Source organism: Dromaius novaehollandiae, chromosome 4 (genome assembly GCF_036370855.1).
Source record: "Dromaius novaehollandiae isolate bDroNov1 chromosome 4, bDroNov1.hap1, whole genome shotgun sequence".
NCBI classification, from domain to species: domain Eukaryota; kingdom Metazoa; phylum Chordata; class Aves; order Casuariiformes; family Dromaiidae; genus Dromaius; species Dromaius novaehollandiae.
The window spans coordinates 44272804-44288005 of NC_088101.1; the positions used below are offsets into that span (position 1 = coordinate 44272804).

General features: G+C 38.9%; 1 protein-coding gene across 9 annotated transcripts in view; it reads right to left on the reverse strand.

The window, feature by feature from the left end:
- MARCHF1 (membrane associated ring-CH-type finger 1) overlaps positions 1 to 15202 on the reverse strand; it is a 247853-nt gene that overhangs the window by 32432 nt on the left and 200219 nt on the right. For all 9 annotated transcript variants that reach the window (XM_064510927.1, XM_064510923.1, XM_064510922.1 and 6 more), the window contains 2 exons: positions 7577 to 7656; positions 6558 to 7295 (listed from right to left, as the gene is read on the reverse strand). In XM_064510927.1, coding sequence (XP_064366997.1) covers positions 6558 to 7240 — 683 coding nt within the window. In that variant the 5' untranslated portion in view covers positions 7241 to 7295; positions 7577 to 7656. The remainder of the gene's footprint in view (positions 1 to 6557; positions 7296 to 7576; positions 7657 to 15202) is intronic.

Sequence of the window (15202 nt, forward strand, 5' to 3'; positions counted from 1 at the left end):
ATTACAGCAAGATAGTGGAGATAGTTCTTACAGACTTTCTTACAAATGCACCAGGCCAAATTTTGTCTTCATTAACATCTGTACAACCCAGAGGAATGCCTCTGAGGCTTTCAAGAATAGAAGAGGAAGAGTGTTGGATGATATGGGGGCATGGACATACTGCCAGTGACGATGTACGATGATGTTTAAGAGCTATAAATGACACTGTCTGTGCAAAAACTATATTGTTCTCTAACATTTCTGGGTGCTATACAGCTGTATCTACGTTAACAAGTAGTGCAGTGCAAGTGCAGCAAATCTGCTGAGAAAAACAGCTAAAAATCTGATATACACATCATATGCATTTTGCTTGGAGTTGCTTTGGACTAGACCAAAGTCTACTCTTTAAAGTGGTTCTGTGGACTTCATGATGATTTGAAGTTGGATTCTGAGTACATCTTTCAGTCTAGTTTCACTCAAAGGGAGTATAGTTTGAGCACCCTGAGACCAATCCTCAGTGAGGACCAGAAAGTGGTAAAAGTAAAGGTGTGCACGAGATTTGCTTCAAAGTAGGCTCGTTATCTGAACTAGAGCACCTATGGAGACCCCTTCACTGACTAAATTTGAAGGGGCTACTGTTTTGTGATTGTCGCGTGTTTACTGACACTTTCTACACACTGTGACCTGGGGCACAACAGTAAACTAAGGCTGATGCCCAATACCTGTACTCTCATTTTCTTGGGGATGGAAGTACACCAGTAGAATAGAAATGCTTTCAAACTCTTAACAGATCTGACTAATAAAAGCGGAAAATGTCTTCCCTGTATAAATACAATCAAGGAAGATAATACCTATTCCAAAAATTACTATTTTTAATAAGAAAGTACTGAATAGCAGGCAAAATCTTGCCCGTTATTGGAAAGCAAATCTGGACTCACAGAGATTATTCAAAGATAAATTCTTACCTGGTTTGTGAACATTTAGTGGGTACATCCCATTGCTACGTCCCACTGTTACTAAAGGGAGCTTAGTCAGGGCACGGCTGAAGAATCTTGCGTCAAATGAGCGCCTTGCTCTGGTTTTGGTTGTGAAGATGAGTAGCAGCCAGCATAAATTACAGTGAGCCCCTACGTTATTTTAAGTGAACCAAAGGAAACAATTCCACAAGTTTGTAAGAGGATCCACAAAGTGTTTTGGTTACTGTCTGATAATCTACAGAAAACTGTTCTCTAGTCCAAAAAAGGATGTTCTGCCTTTCTGCCAATTTCAATAGTGGGTTGGTAAAGAACCACAGATAGATAGAACCTAAAGTTAGAGCAAACAGTTTATGAAAAAACTCACAGCAAATAAAAAACTCATTAATTAAAAAAAAAAAATCAAACTTTGCTACTGCATAATTCACTGGAAAAAAAACATAAATTTTCTAAGTATGTTCAGCCAGCAACAGGCTACAGCATGCTATGTTTCTCTTGCTTCCATTTTGCAGGCTTGTTTTTTTGATCTTGTTTTCCATTTTTTCTACTGTTAAATCATAAAATAATCTAAATGACAAATTGGTCTTCCTCTCCATTTAAATACAGTGTGAATGAAGCACATTAATTCTGCATACTGAATGTAATCAATTTGTATACCTCTTCCCTGTCACTCCTGCCCTTCCATTATGCTATACAGTCAGCTGCCTTTATCTGACTAGAGAAAAACACATTTTCAAAATGTTGCACCACACCAGTATAATTTCGTAATAGTCTGGGTAAAGCTCTTTCTTGATTTCTGTAAACGTGATCAGATTTTATGAGAGACCCAAGAACAAACTACATTAGAAAAACCACACTAAATCATTTATTTCTTCCACATTTCTTGTCCTTCTATTAATCTTCCATTATAGGTGATAAATAGGATGTCTAACCATGTAAAGAGTTATGAGTAACTCCTGCGCCAGATGTACTGCCAGTGCTACTCAAAATAGGTGTCTGACAAGACTTACTGCACCAAAAACAAGATTAAGGAACTAAGAGCTGCAACTTAAAAAATGAATTTAGATTCCCTCCCACCCTTCTAGTGAAAGTCACAGCTTTAAATAATTAGACTCCCTATAGAATATAAGGAAGCTTTAAGTGTTTAATAATGGGACCCTTAAAACCAAGCACCTTCTCTCAGCCTAACTTTCTAGCAGAAAGTGGTGCCATTTCACCTATTCGCATTAAGCAAATGTCAGATAAAATAATACCAGGTTTTGAGAGAGAACACCACAACCCAGGAGTCACTTCGCTCCAGCAAGTGACCCTAATCGCAACAAAGTCATGTCTTCCTTCTTCTGGATTTCCTTATATCCTTCCAAATCATGGACAGTTTCCAAAAGAATGCATAACCAGATGGCTAAAGGGGTGACAGATGGGGCTTTGAACTGGCAGGCACAGAGGAGAATTAACCAGGATTTCATACTGCTTCAAAGAGTGATGAACCACTAGACCATCATCTACAGGAGGAGAGACAGACTATCAAACAAGTTGCTTTCTAAAAAGAAGGCTTTAAACAGGAAAGCAAGCTGCAATCACAGTTCTTTAAAAGGAAGGGGTGAGAAGCCAACATGCAGGACATCTCATGCAGACTTCTGGCACCTCATGAAGGGATGTATCATCTTGAGACCCCAAGTAAGGCACTCACATCCCAGGGAGGAGCAGGTTAAAAACCATCTCCAGCCTGACACTATGCAAGCTGGCAGTTCAGCACCCCGTAGTTCTCAGTGGTTTTGGAGGGCGCTGCATGGTGTTTCAGGTCTACACATTTTGCACTGCAGTTTATTTACTGGATGCAGCTTTGCAGTTTCAGTATGCAAGTTTCAAATTCATATTTCAAACTCTCCCCATTCTCCTCTATTTACTCCTCAGTTGAGTGCCTTCATTTACCTGACTAAATATAGATCCATTCACAGAGTTCAGAAAAAACAAAACTCTACTTCTGATATGCATTTTATCACAGTGAGAAACTCTGTCTTATTTAAATGCAAGTGGTTTCTTTCACTGTAATGAATTCCACTTCAACTAATTACAGTTCAGTGTTATCATTGAAATGACTGGATCAGTGCTACAAAAATATTTAAGACAAAAAACATAACGAGTCAAAGAGAAAATATATTTCAATTGTCCTATAATAAATAATAAAAAATAGCATTAATTCAGAGTCAATGCACGAGGCACTTACGATATACTAGTTATTACCAACTAACACTTTTTTTTTCCTTATGCAAAAAACCATGGAACTAAATTCTCACAATCCATCCACTTTATGGGGTCCCACACATAACTTTTCCCTTTATGGAGACTACCATGGTTCAGACCAGAGAAAGGTAATTCTGAGGTTGTTCTTCAAGGACCTAGTGACAAGGCAGGCTGCAGAATGAAGTATATATGAGGAAAATCTCAGATATAGGGCAGCTTAGGGAAAGGGGGAATCCAACTATATGATTTACAAAGCCTACTCTGTGAATCTCAAAAAAGTTTAGGTGCCATAACAACTTGGCATTATCAGAACTTAGGTAGTTGTCCATAATCACAGAAGCAGAAACCTTGCCTTCTGATAGACTCCAGAGAAAGGGAAGTGGTTCAAGGGAGAGGCTGTAAAGACAGTAGACCATGATGGATATCATACCATTGTTTCATCATTTTAGAATGACAAAAGAGAGGAAATGTCTCACTTGAAGTGATCCAAGAGGCCTGTGTCAGAATAGATGAAGTATATACTGAGCATAACGTGCTTGTATTAGAACAGGATGTGTCCTCTCATATTCCCACACATGCAGCTAAGTGCATGTAGAAGACACAGCTTATAGTCTTATGTGTATATATACATGTGTTCCACTACCAGTATTTCATGAGGAAGTAAAGCACAAAAACTGCCTACCCAAACACACAAAGATGAAAGAACTGGCACCAGCAGAGGTTCTAGATCCCTGTTCCTCTGCTGTCTCCACACAGTCCCATCTAGGTGAGAGCTATTCATCTCAGCCAGTTTTGTTACATCAACTAGGAGAAACCGCTACCTATGATGAAAAGTTTGAAGACACACCTCTTGAAGAAAACAAAGTTTCCACATCACAACCTGCTATGTTCATTCCAGTGCTGGAACAAACATATCACAGAAAAAAGTCAGATTTTTCATGAAGAAAAATGGTTGCTGTATGTGTGCATACCTCTGTTGAAATTAAATTCATTTTTTCTTTCAGGAGGAGCAAGATTTTGAATCTGAAGAAAAAAGTGCTACAGATCACATGTCAGTTAAATGCATAGACCTACACTGACCAACAGAAACTACAGGCTATACTGAATTGGTAGTAACAACTAATACATCTCTTCCTTTTTATTCAACTGTCTGCAAATGGATGAAGAAAGATAACTCCTCAGCTATGAAAAATAGGACGTTAGAAAACACTATGTAACCCTAAGTGGTTTGCCACCATCTGAGCTACTTATTAAAAGAGACACAGACAGATTGCAATAGGTTTGCTTTTGATTTTGTAACGGTTTTCCTAAATGTATTATCATCAGCTGTGATACACCTAGCAATGACAAGAAGAAATACAGCATTACCCCTGCAAAGGAAGAAAAGTGCAATTATGACTCTCAAAAATTTTGCACAACAGGCCAAATGATCTGAGTTTAACTCTAGTCATCCATAGAGCATCTCCACTGAGAGTAAACCTAGGGACACATCCCTGTCAAAGCTGCCAGTCTTCCTCTACTAAACAGGAGCCTAGCTGAAAAGTCTGCACGTAGATCCATAAATTTTACCCTCAGTCAAGCCCCAAGTCTTGCAAACAATGCCTGAACAATCACAGTAAAACTGAATGGGTTGAGAAGACAGTGAAAAGACTGGAGTCTACTTTCCACTAAGTTTGGGGACTTAGGCAGCAGTTAGGATTAATCTACATGAGACAGTTACAAAACTTTGACTTAAATTTCTCTTTTTTAGCCTGGTACAGCTAAGCCCTATACTGAAACAACTTACTTCAGTTTTTTAGTGGCTTATATTCAGTTAATAATAATTAAATGGCCCTATTATATGCACTGTGCCTACTACATTGAATATTCAATGTGTATACGTAGGCTTGGTGGCTCTGAAGTTTAAGACAGCTCTGAAGATCAGGCTCAGTTATCTCTGCATAGTACCATGCAGACATACTTCAAGTGCTACAAAAATATAAAACATAATTACCACTACTGCTGTTTCTTTGCATTTCTGTAAGACAAAGGGGTCCCAAGCCTGAGACATGGCCTTATTGTGCAAGTTGATGTACAAACATAGGTGGACCTCTGAAGAATCTTAAATTGTAATGATAGGCAGGGGTCAGATAACTGAAATGGCCATTCTTGTCTGATAAATGTAATAAGGAGTGTATAGCATTAGTATTAGTAAAGTCTTACATCTCCTGCTGTGAAAAAGCACAATACCTGCACATTACATTTTTGTTTTTAAAGTTAGGATCTTTGCAATGTGTTACTAGATTGAAGTATACTGTGAAACTGTGTGCTGTGGTACAGTGAACTTCCTCATTCTGCCTCTGTTTATATTTCCATGCAAATTTCTTCCCAGCAAAAAGTGAGAAGTTTTCCGTCACTGTATCAAGAAACTAAGCCTGATCCTCATTTACACTTGGTAGATGAAAGTCAATTCTGGCAAACCAGCTTTTAAATAAAGAAATACTTGTTTCAGTTCTGTTAAACTTACTGGATGGTACATTCTCAAGACAATACTAAATCAAGTGACTCAAGCCCACTCAGTTTTCTACACCAAGTTCACACATTAGCTCAGAAGTGCCAACGTTGCCCTTGTTTTCAGGGGAAAATGCTCACCTTTTGACACCTTCAACACAAAGACCTTAGACTGCCAGAGGCCAGTTCTCTTCTAGGCTAGAGAGTCACTTTTTCCTTCTCAAAACTTCTTTAATACATATTCTGCCAAAACTTTCTTTTGTATCTTTACAATCCTTGTGATGGGTACGAGAGCAACAGCCTCTACGCATTCACGTAATACAGTAGCGCAATATTCTGCATGATTTATGCCTGACTGGAAAGAGTGTTTTGCAGGGACCATCCATCAGATTGCTGTAGTAATGGCAACTCTAGAAGACACCGAATCAAGACCATAAATTCATTTCATGTAAACCACTAGTAAATGACAAAGAGAGACCAAAGCTGGATTTGAACTGATCACATAAGAGTGAAAAACTCCATATCCCATTAGCAAGCTGGCCTCCTGCCTCATTCTCTGGCTCTAGTTGGAGATTTAAAACACAGTAATACTTTGCCAGAGTGCATACTGTGTCTGTCTTCATGAAGAAAAATCTAGCAAGAAAAAACATCTGGTTCCCTTCCAGGACTACTGTTTTTAAACAACAGATGGAGATATACCATTCTGTATGGTATACCTTTCTGTAGAAAACATTTTGGGTTATTTCCTGTGGCCTGTCTAGTAGTTTATTACCGAGAAACAGTGACAGAAAGCAGTCAAGAGAAGGGCACTTAGCCCATGGCGGTAAGAAATCCCTATTAAGAACATTAAATCTTTCTCATTAGACTAACCTGCATACTTCTAAATCATCAGACCAGTCATCACACAACACTGGAGACTTGTGAACAGCATCAGCCACACTGGGCCCTGCCCCAGCAGGTGCTCCGTTATCTGGGACTGCCAGAGCGTCGCTGCCAGAGCCTCCCTCTGCAAAGCAGTCCTTCATATCTTTACTGTGTCTAAGGTAAGATGCAGACTGCCGATCTCTGTAGTAGCTTTTCCCTTTGCTTTTTCCACATTTTCTTGAGGCAATCCTCGCTTCCTGAGATGATGCTGAAGACTGAGATTCCTTAAACCTTGGAACCCTTCTTCTGCGGTGATTTAAAGTAGGATTCTCAGGATCAGATACCTCTTGCTTCTTTTTCCCCATTGTCCCCAGGGTGACAAGTTCAACAGCATTATTGTTTGAGGACCCATCTTGGGTACTGCATGATCTATTCCTTCTCCCTCTCCTGGGCATTTTGACCTTTTCTCTTGCTCTCCTCCTAACCTGAGCCCACTGACTCTCATCCGATGATGATGAAGAATCAGGTGCAATCCAGCTGGATCTCGCAGCCTCAGGATGTAATTTACAGTCCTTCCCCTTTCCTTGCTTTTCTGTATGCTCACCATTGTCTCCAGTCTCTTTTCTCCGCCTAAACCTTCGTTTTACTTGTTTCTTACCAGACTCCCTACTAGAAGGTGTCAGCACCATGACAGGGGTTGTATGTTCAAGCTCATCTTCTGACAAATCATGCAATGTAGTAGATCTAGACAAAGCAGTAAGCAAAAGAAAGGGATGGAAATGGTAAGGGTGGGTGGAAAGAGAGAGAGAGAGAGAGATCACAAAAAAAAGGATGAAAATGAGAACATGAAATTTAATAGAAAAACAAGACTGAAAAGCAAAACCAGAACCAAAATAGAGATCAAAATAAAACTAAAATCTGGGTAAATAATGAATAGTGCTAAGCAGAAGCAAGAGCTACATATTATTTTTAAAGGATAACAACTAATGAATATCAGATTAAAGTACATTCTTCTCAGCACATACCTACAAATGTCCTGAGTGGAAGGGCAGACCGACAATCGTGACTGACTCCTGGGAGCTGTTCCTGTTGTAGGACTGCTTGCCTGTTGAAATAAGTTAGAGAGTTTGGAATCTTTGTCCATGAAATACATTGCAGATATTTTACTGCTTTGCCACATGATTACAAAATTAAAACAACTACTGCTGCTGCTGTTCATAGCGTACTGTTGAACACATGCAAGTTTGCAAAATACAGGAAGCCTGACCAAAAGCAAAACCTATTTGTGGAACTAAATATGACTGAAGGTTTTCAGCTTTCATTTGCTCACGACTACTTTTTGTCATTGTTTGAGGAAGCAGCTTTCGGCAGTTGAGATTTCATTTGGTTGTTATCTACTGCAAGTGTCTGATGGAAAAGGACTTTTTATATCATGTAAAACAAACTATGATGATTCTTTTCACAATGAAGTGAAGTGCATTCACATTACGCTGAGCGATGATGAGCACAAAGCAAAGCTACATGGAGTGGGCTGACAGAACATTGGGAAAATTAAAGTATGTTTTAAAAGGGTTTCAAGGCAATCAGATCGTCTGGAAGAGTTAAAAGAATGTGAAATTGATGAGCCTGAGAAGACCGAAGTGCAGCCTGCAACTCTACAGAGCTGATCGCATTCCCAAACAGCAGGAGAGATATAAAACACGTTTAGTATATGACATTTTGCTCATAAGGTGGTTGTTGTAAATTGCAAACTCAGTTGCTCAATACTTCCACTAAAAACATATTTTGATGGTGTTAGCAACAAACCATTTCAATCTGCCTCGCAATCTATTGGCAGCATAGCTCTATGAAATCCAAATTTAAACCTAAGGCCCAGTGATTCTTCAGGATCACCCTGAAGCTATGTATCGTATTGTGGGGAGAGGGCTCAATAAATATCATTCTTAAGACTATAATGTTCCTTTAGCTGATATGGGCATTGTGTCTTAGTATGCAACTCTCCCTCATTGTGAGCACCGCTACCAAATGGAGACAAAATATTATAAGCCTCAGAGTTTCACAACACACAGACCATATGCAGGGGAAGAATGAATACAAGGCAACGGTAAAAAATTACGAAGTACAAATAATACAAAGGCTGTCATCCCAACCTTTTGTACTAATAAATCGAATCAACTTGTATGTAGAATCATAATTAAAATTATTCCTAGCTCACCTTTCACAGCCATGTTTTTGTGGTGTCAGTATGAAAATTAAGAATTAACAGCACAAGCAAAAATAGGCAAATGCAGCAACAATCTCCTGACACTTCATTTTAATTTGAGGTTCCTAATATCTACTATATTTCATGCCTAGATCCTTTGGAACCATGAGTCAATACTATGCGTATTCTTGTTTTTAATGGGAGATCAGCGGAGATTTAGAAACAGCGCTTTTGCATCAAAATCTTCTGACTTCAGGAACTCAAGCACCACTTTCTCCCTCTCAATTTGCTACTGTCACACCACCAAAGTTTTTACTAAACCTTTACTACTAGTCTCAGTAAATGAAACTTGGTGGTATGAAAATTCAGCTACCACAAGAAATTAAACTGAAAAAACATTTGTGTACAATCCTTATGTTCAAATGGCTTTTCAGTGGCTGGCTGGGTCCATGAGGCAGAGGATGAACATTAGAGCGTCTGCAACCTAATGTGGAAAAAAAGTTGTTTGTATTTAGAAAAATTGTTTGTATTTAATTTTTTTTCCCTACAAAAGGCATCATTTCAATTACATGTTATGTAAGGGAGCGTGAATTAGAAACAGATGGGATATGTAAGTTTGGGCATACGATCTTTTTCCCTCTCAGCCTCTGTGATCAGCACTAAGCGAGTAGGCATACCTTAAGCAGTTTGCACAGCCACTTCATTGTCACTATTAGGGAAGAGATGCAGGCATCAGCACCAGGCCCACGTTGCTGGGCTGCACACTGCTGATACTGGAGAAAAGATCCCTCCAGAGCCCGCAGCAGACGGAGGACTGCTGAAGAAATGCAGCCCCAGAGCTGAGTGCAGGCCACTGAATTCATCCCTCGTGGCTAGTTCCTTTTTTTCCCCTCCCGTGCAGCTGCAGGACTGCACCACTGCTTCTCTCAGAGGCTGGGCACGCCATGGGCTAGGCTTGATCTTAAGTGGTGGTCAGGTGTCTCCGTGGCCTAAAGGCAAGGTTTATATCCCCTTGCCACAGCACTAGCCTTTGAAGGAAGGAGAGAGGCTGCAGCGGCACGGTAACTGCGCAGCAGGTCTGCGCAAGCTCAAGAAACCTCCACCTTCGAGGGCTGTAGAAGCAGGAAGTGAGCTAGACAAGGCTTAAGAGGGCTGGAATCAAGCCAAGATTAAAATAAATTGTCTGAAAAGCTTTTACGTTTACTATTTGGGGGTGGAGACAGAGTGAAACCTAATTATTTTCAGATAAAAATTACGTTACAAATTTGATTGCTTAAATCTTACATTTTACTCTTAGCTGTAAAGAAGCCTGGACTGTTTCAGCCCTTTTCAGTCAAATTCACTTCCTCGTTCTCCTGCAGCCGCGTTAATGATGTTAATAATACACTGAGCTGCAGGTACCTCAAGGGAAGGTTTATTTTCTTTTGAAACCATTCCCATCAATCCCTTAAAAAAAATTTTTTTTCCTGTTTGTTTAATCCATATTGGCGCAAACGTGACATCTGGGCAGGCACAAAGCCTGTGCCCCAGTTAAATCCTCAAAAACAAAGCAAGAAGCTCCCAGCAACGCAAGCTGCACCCGAGATCATTCAGATTCTCATCTCCGATGGTGTTTCACTCAAAAAGTTTCTACAACTTTTACATACAAATTTTGTTTTTAACTACTTTAAAATAACTTTTACTGGTAAAATGGACAGATGGAGTGGTTTCTAAAACTGAGGAAGTTAGTGTTTCTGACACTCATTTTCTAATGTTTACTTATGGAAAAAAGGAGACTTATTGTGCCTGACTCTGGTTGATTCACACTGTAGGCCTGCAAACCACATTCTGCCTAGGCACTCAAGGGCCATCTCCACCAAGCTGCTTACGCATATTCCTTACTCTGCAGGTAACTGCAGCGTTATCTCCGCAGCTGAAATAGGAGCGGAAGGACCAGTTAATAGCAAGTCTGCCCCTGCTATCACGTGTCATACCAATATAATCATTCATAAAGTTAGTCAAGAAAGCCTACAAAGCTGTAAATTCTATTTTAACTGGAAGACTATTCCAGAACTTTATTCCTGAATCCCTTCACACTTTCACTCTAACTATGTTCTGGTGGGATAAACCAGGTCTGTTTGTTCTGCTGCCAACGCCGTCTCTGAGCTTACCTCATCTCCTTCTGCAATGGTCCCTCTTAACCTTCTCCTAAGCTAAACATCCCAAACTCGTGGAAGAAATGTATACGCTGGTAAATCCAGCATCACAATGAAGGTATCTAAAGCAGCATTTAGTGAATTGATATGTTTACAGAGCACAGCATAGAGGCATACTGAGGTATAGAGCTGGACCCTAGACCATATATCGGTGTCTCAGTACAGTATTGTGCTTTATCTGACCAGGAGAGCGGGCTGGTTAACCCAGGCACAGCGCCGCACGCGGCCCGGGTCAGCGCAACTGGCGCTAGCTTGGAGTCACCACAAAACACACCATTGAGCAAGTCCATTATCTCTGCTCCTAATACGAGTTTCCCATCATTTTTAATCATCTTTATTGCTAGCTTTAGAAACAAAATAAAAAATCCTATAATTTGCATCAAATTTATTTTACAGGCATCTCTGACAAACTGAAAACATGATGATTTGAATATATTCTGCTCATAGCATATCAATCCAGATAACAAGCTCTTATGGGACTGTATATACAACAGATGTCAGAAACAGTCTCAAGCACACAAATCTTATTGCTATAATATCCTGCTTAACACACTGAATATTTTGAGGTCCTGTATTTATTGAATAGGGGGATCAGATTGACTCTGTGGACTCCAATTCCACTTGGCAGGCTGAATAATGAATTATTTTAAAAATAGCATTCCTTGAATGGGTATCTATTTCAAAGAGCTATAGTGTACAACTCACTGAAATCAGAATACTAAACAAGAGCTGCACTAATTTTATCATAGCAAATTATATCAGTAGCATAATTAAACATGGTAATTCAAAATAAAGTTGTCTGACAATCCATTTATAAGCAAGGCAGCTCATTTTGCCGTGACATCAACACAAGGAAGATGCTGGAGGGATAATGCCAACTCCAGTTGATTAGGTCTGGCATTTCAAAAGCGTTGTTAGCACGGATTCCCTAGTCACCACCTTCTGCTGTCTTGGCCAGTTTAAATGAACTCTCTTGTCAAGGATACGCAATTCAATTAACAGACATGTCAGGGTATTCTATTCATAATTATTTTCAATATGTTCAACAGGAGCTGAGAGTATGCTTTTCAAACAGAATACTCCTAAATACAGAGTTTTCAGGACAAGTGAGATAATCAATTATCTGGCACAAGGGGATAATGATACCACACACATGTGTCGCTGTTAAAAGACTGCCCCAAAGACAGGAATGGGGGACTGAATGAAGCAAAACTCACAAAGAAAATAATTTCCTATCAACATTTAATCCTCACTTTAATTTGATGTTGACAGTCTGACAGGATTTTCCAGGTAACAAGAAAAAATGTGAGTCATCTCTGACTGACTACTGCTTAACACTGCATGTTCAAGCTAGTCCAGGAATATGAGTCAATCTGTGTTCCTTTTAAGAGGAAAGGAGGACTTTACTTCTACCTAAGAGAAATGCTCATTAAAAACATGTTTCACACATACGAACCATTCATATCTGAATGGAGTTAAGCTTTAAAGTAGCAAACCAGATGTAATGCACAGCTGACATAAAATGGTCTCACAGATACCAATGGAAAGGCTAATGAATCCTCTACTGCCTCCGTCCTGAATAGGGAAGGCCACCGGCATTTCCAAAAGCTGCTCAGCCTAGAACGCTGTTAAAAGTAGAAAGTCACATAAAACCGAGAGAAGGTAGGGCAGAAAGGCAGCGTGACTAATGCTTTTGTTCCTGTAGTAAGTATGCTTTATAGCAGTGATGTATCACCGAATCCTCCAGATCCCACCAGCTGATACAGTCAAATAGATGAAACTCTATAACCTATTAAAATAATGGTACACTGAGGAACGGAGAGAAGATGATCATAGCAGTTGGCACGTAATTAATCTTCAAGTGGTAATAAGCTTAGCAGGAGATCCAGTCTGAGTATTTTCATCTAAAAATCCTGGTTTGTCAAAAACGCAAGTTTTATGGAAAACATCAATCTTAATTACACTTTTATTTGGATAGTTTTTCAGGTCTCAACAGATCAAAAACATGGTGAGAATGACCCATGTTCACATCTCAGCCTGCACGCAGGTGTTTCTTTCTGCTTGGAGCTCAGATCTAGAAGTCGTTATTGTCTGACTGATCGCTATCCACTGACCATTAAATGAACCGATAACTTGATTTCTGTTACATTTTCTGTAATGGTGAGGGCTTTTTTTTCTTGAGCATTTCCTTGCTAAACATTTTCTTTCCCTCTTGCCCTCCTTCCCCTCCTCCCACCCCCTCTGAAGGGAAGGAATAAAAGTCGAAAACTAACACAGAAGGAAGGAGAGGAAATAGACTTACAATTCTGCTGAACAACATCGTTCAGCACCTTTGAAAATGAGCATGAACATGTTATAACATGGTTTGAAATCTCAATCACTAAAGCAGAGATTTTCCAGCACAGTAAAATCAAAATTGTAAGTGGCAAAAATATCCTGCTATTTAAAAAATGAAAATAACAAAGGCAATTACAACTCTGACTTGTTGATTTAATGAGCTTCTTTTAAATTTCTCTCCTCGGTCTTACTGAGCTATGTTAACCCTTATTTTAAAGGAAGAGCTCTATTTCCTAGTGGGTTTTACTGAAAATTCCACTCTTCCTATAAGCCTAGAAGCATTGGTAACTAAGCTTTGAATTATGACATGGATTACAGGTTGCAAAAGTCTTTCTATTGCAAAAATGCAATATTTTTGATTTACAAGTCTCTCCATACTTTTCAGGATGCATCCTTCTAGGCATTATCACTTTGTTAATAAAGATGTTATCTAGTTCCCCCCAAAACATACACTATTCCTTGAGTCATCAGTTTAGGCAACTGAAAACACAGATGTGCTAATCTGTATGCAAAAGGTGCAGAGTTCTGAAACCAGCAGTTCTTGAGTGTCTGGAAGGAGCCAGATGCAAATGTAGCCTCAAGAAAGGTGAAGCACAAAAAATGCATCTTCTTTGTTACCAGATTTTGTAGCATTTTAGTTATAACAGTAGTCAATATCAGTATTCAGAGGACATCCTTTAGACTTTCTATTCCAAAAATGGCATATATTCCCACATATCCTTCTATCTGTAGGACTTAAAGCTTCAAAATATTCTTACATACTAAACAGCTTTCAATCATATGGCATTCCTGCTATTCTCCCACAAGTGCTTAGGTATGCAAGTGCACAAACTTGCACCATTCTTTGGTCTGGTGGACTATAAAGTATGTAGACTGAATAAACTCCCATCTGTGAGGGTATCACTATTATATTTGAAAAATTCTACTCTGCTGCATATTCAGTATTTATTTATTCCAGTCCTAAGAAAGAGAGAAGTCTAAATGCCACAGAGCAAAAGAGCTGTACACAGAATATTGAAATGACTAAGCCAAAAGACAGCGAAACCCTGACAAAACATCATCATGAAAACTAGGAGACGCCCTATTTTTATGAAATGTAAAGAACTTCAGATTGCAGCAAAAAGTAATTCTGTATCAGTGCAGAAATAAAGTCTGCTTAACTGGGTTCTTTTTAGGACAAAGACCTGAAATACGCTATTGAGTGTGACAATGAAAAAAAGAAAAGTCATATAAAAATTTGCTGGAGTATGTATGGAGTAGCTATGTTACAGATGGTCATAATTCTTGTTGAAAAATGAACATTAGACATAGGTCATAACTTGAATACTTTGTTTAGTGGGAAGAAAACAAAGCTGCTTCACCTACAGGACAGTGAATGTCACACTATAGGACTGAAATTGGTAAGTACACACTATCAGCTCTTTATCTCCAGATTTGGAAATGAGACACTGGCACAAGGTACACTGGTATAAACACAAAATTTGTGGTACCTAACATTTTTCAAATATTTATGCAATTTTGTCTAGACATGTGCTGATGTGACATGTATAGGTATAGTTAGCACAAGCTATTGGTAAGAATTGCAATTAACAAAACAGAATCTACATAGAAGATTATATCATATCTTTGTACATATTCTCTTTTATTAGAACTCTAGCTTAAAACAGATCAAGTGTACCCAAGAAATTGAAGCTGCATTATTCTGTATTGGTTGTCCACTGAAACTAAGATATATGTAATATAGTTTTATTGAGAAGTACAAATTTCAGGGAAATTTAGATGAATCCTGCTTTCATGCACTTTGTTAAGATTATTGTAAATTAAGAATAAATTGTATGGGCAACCAGAAAGTATTATCTGGACAAAGAAACTAAGCATTTACATCTAAGAGAAAAGAAAGCAGCAATAATTTTTAT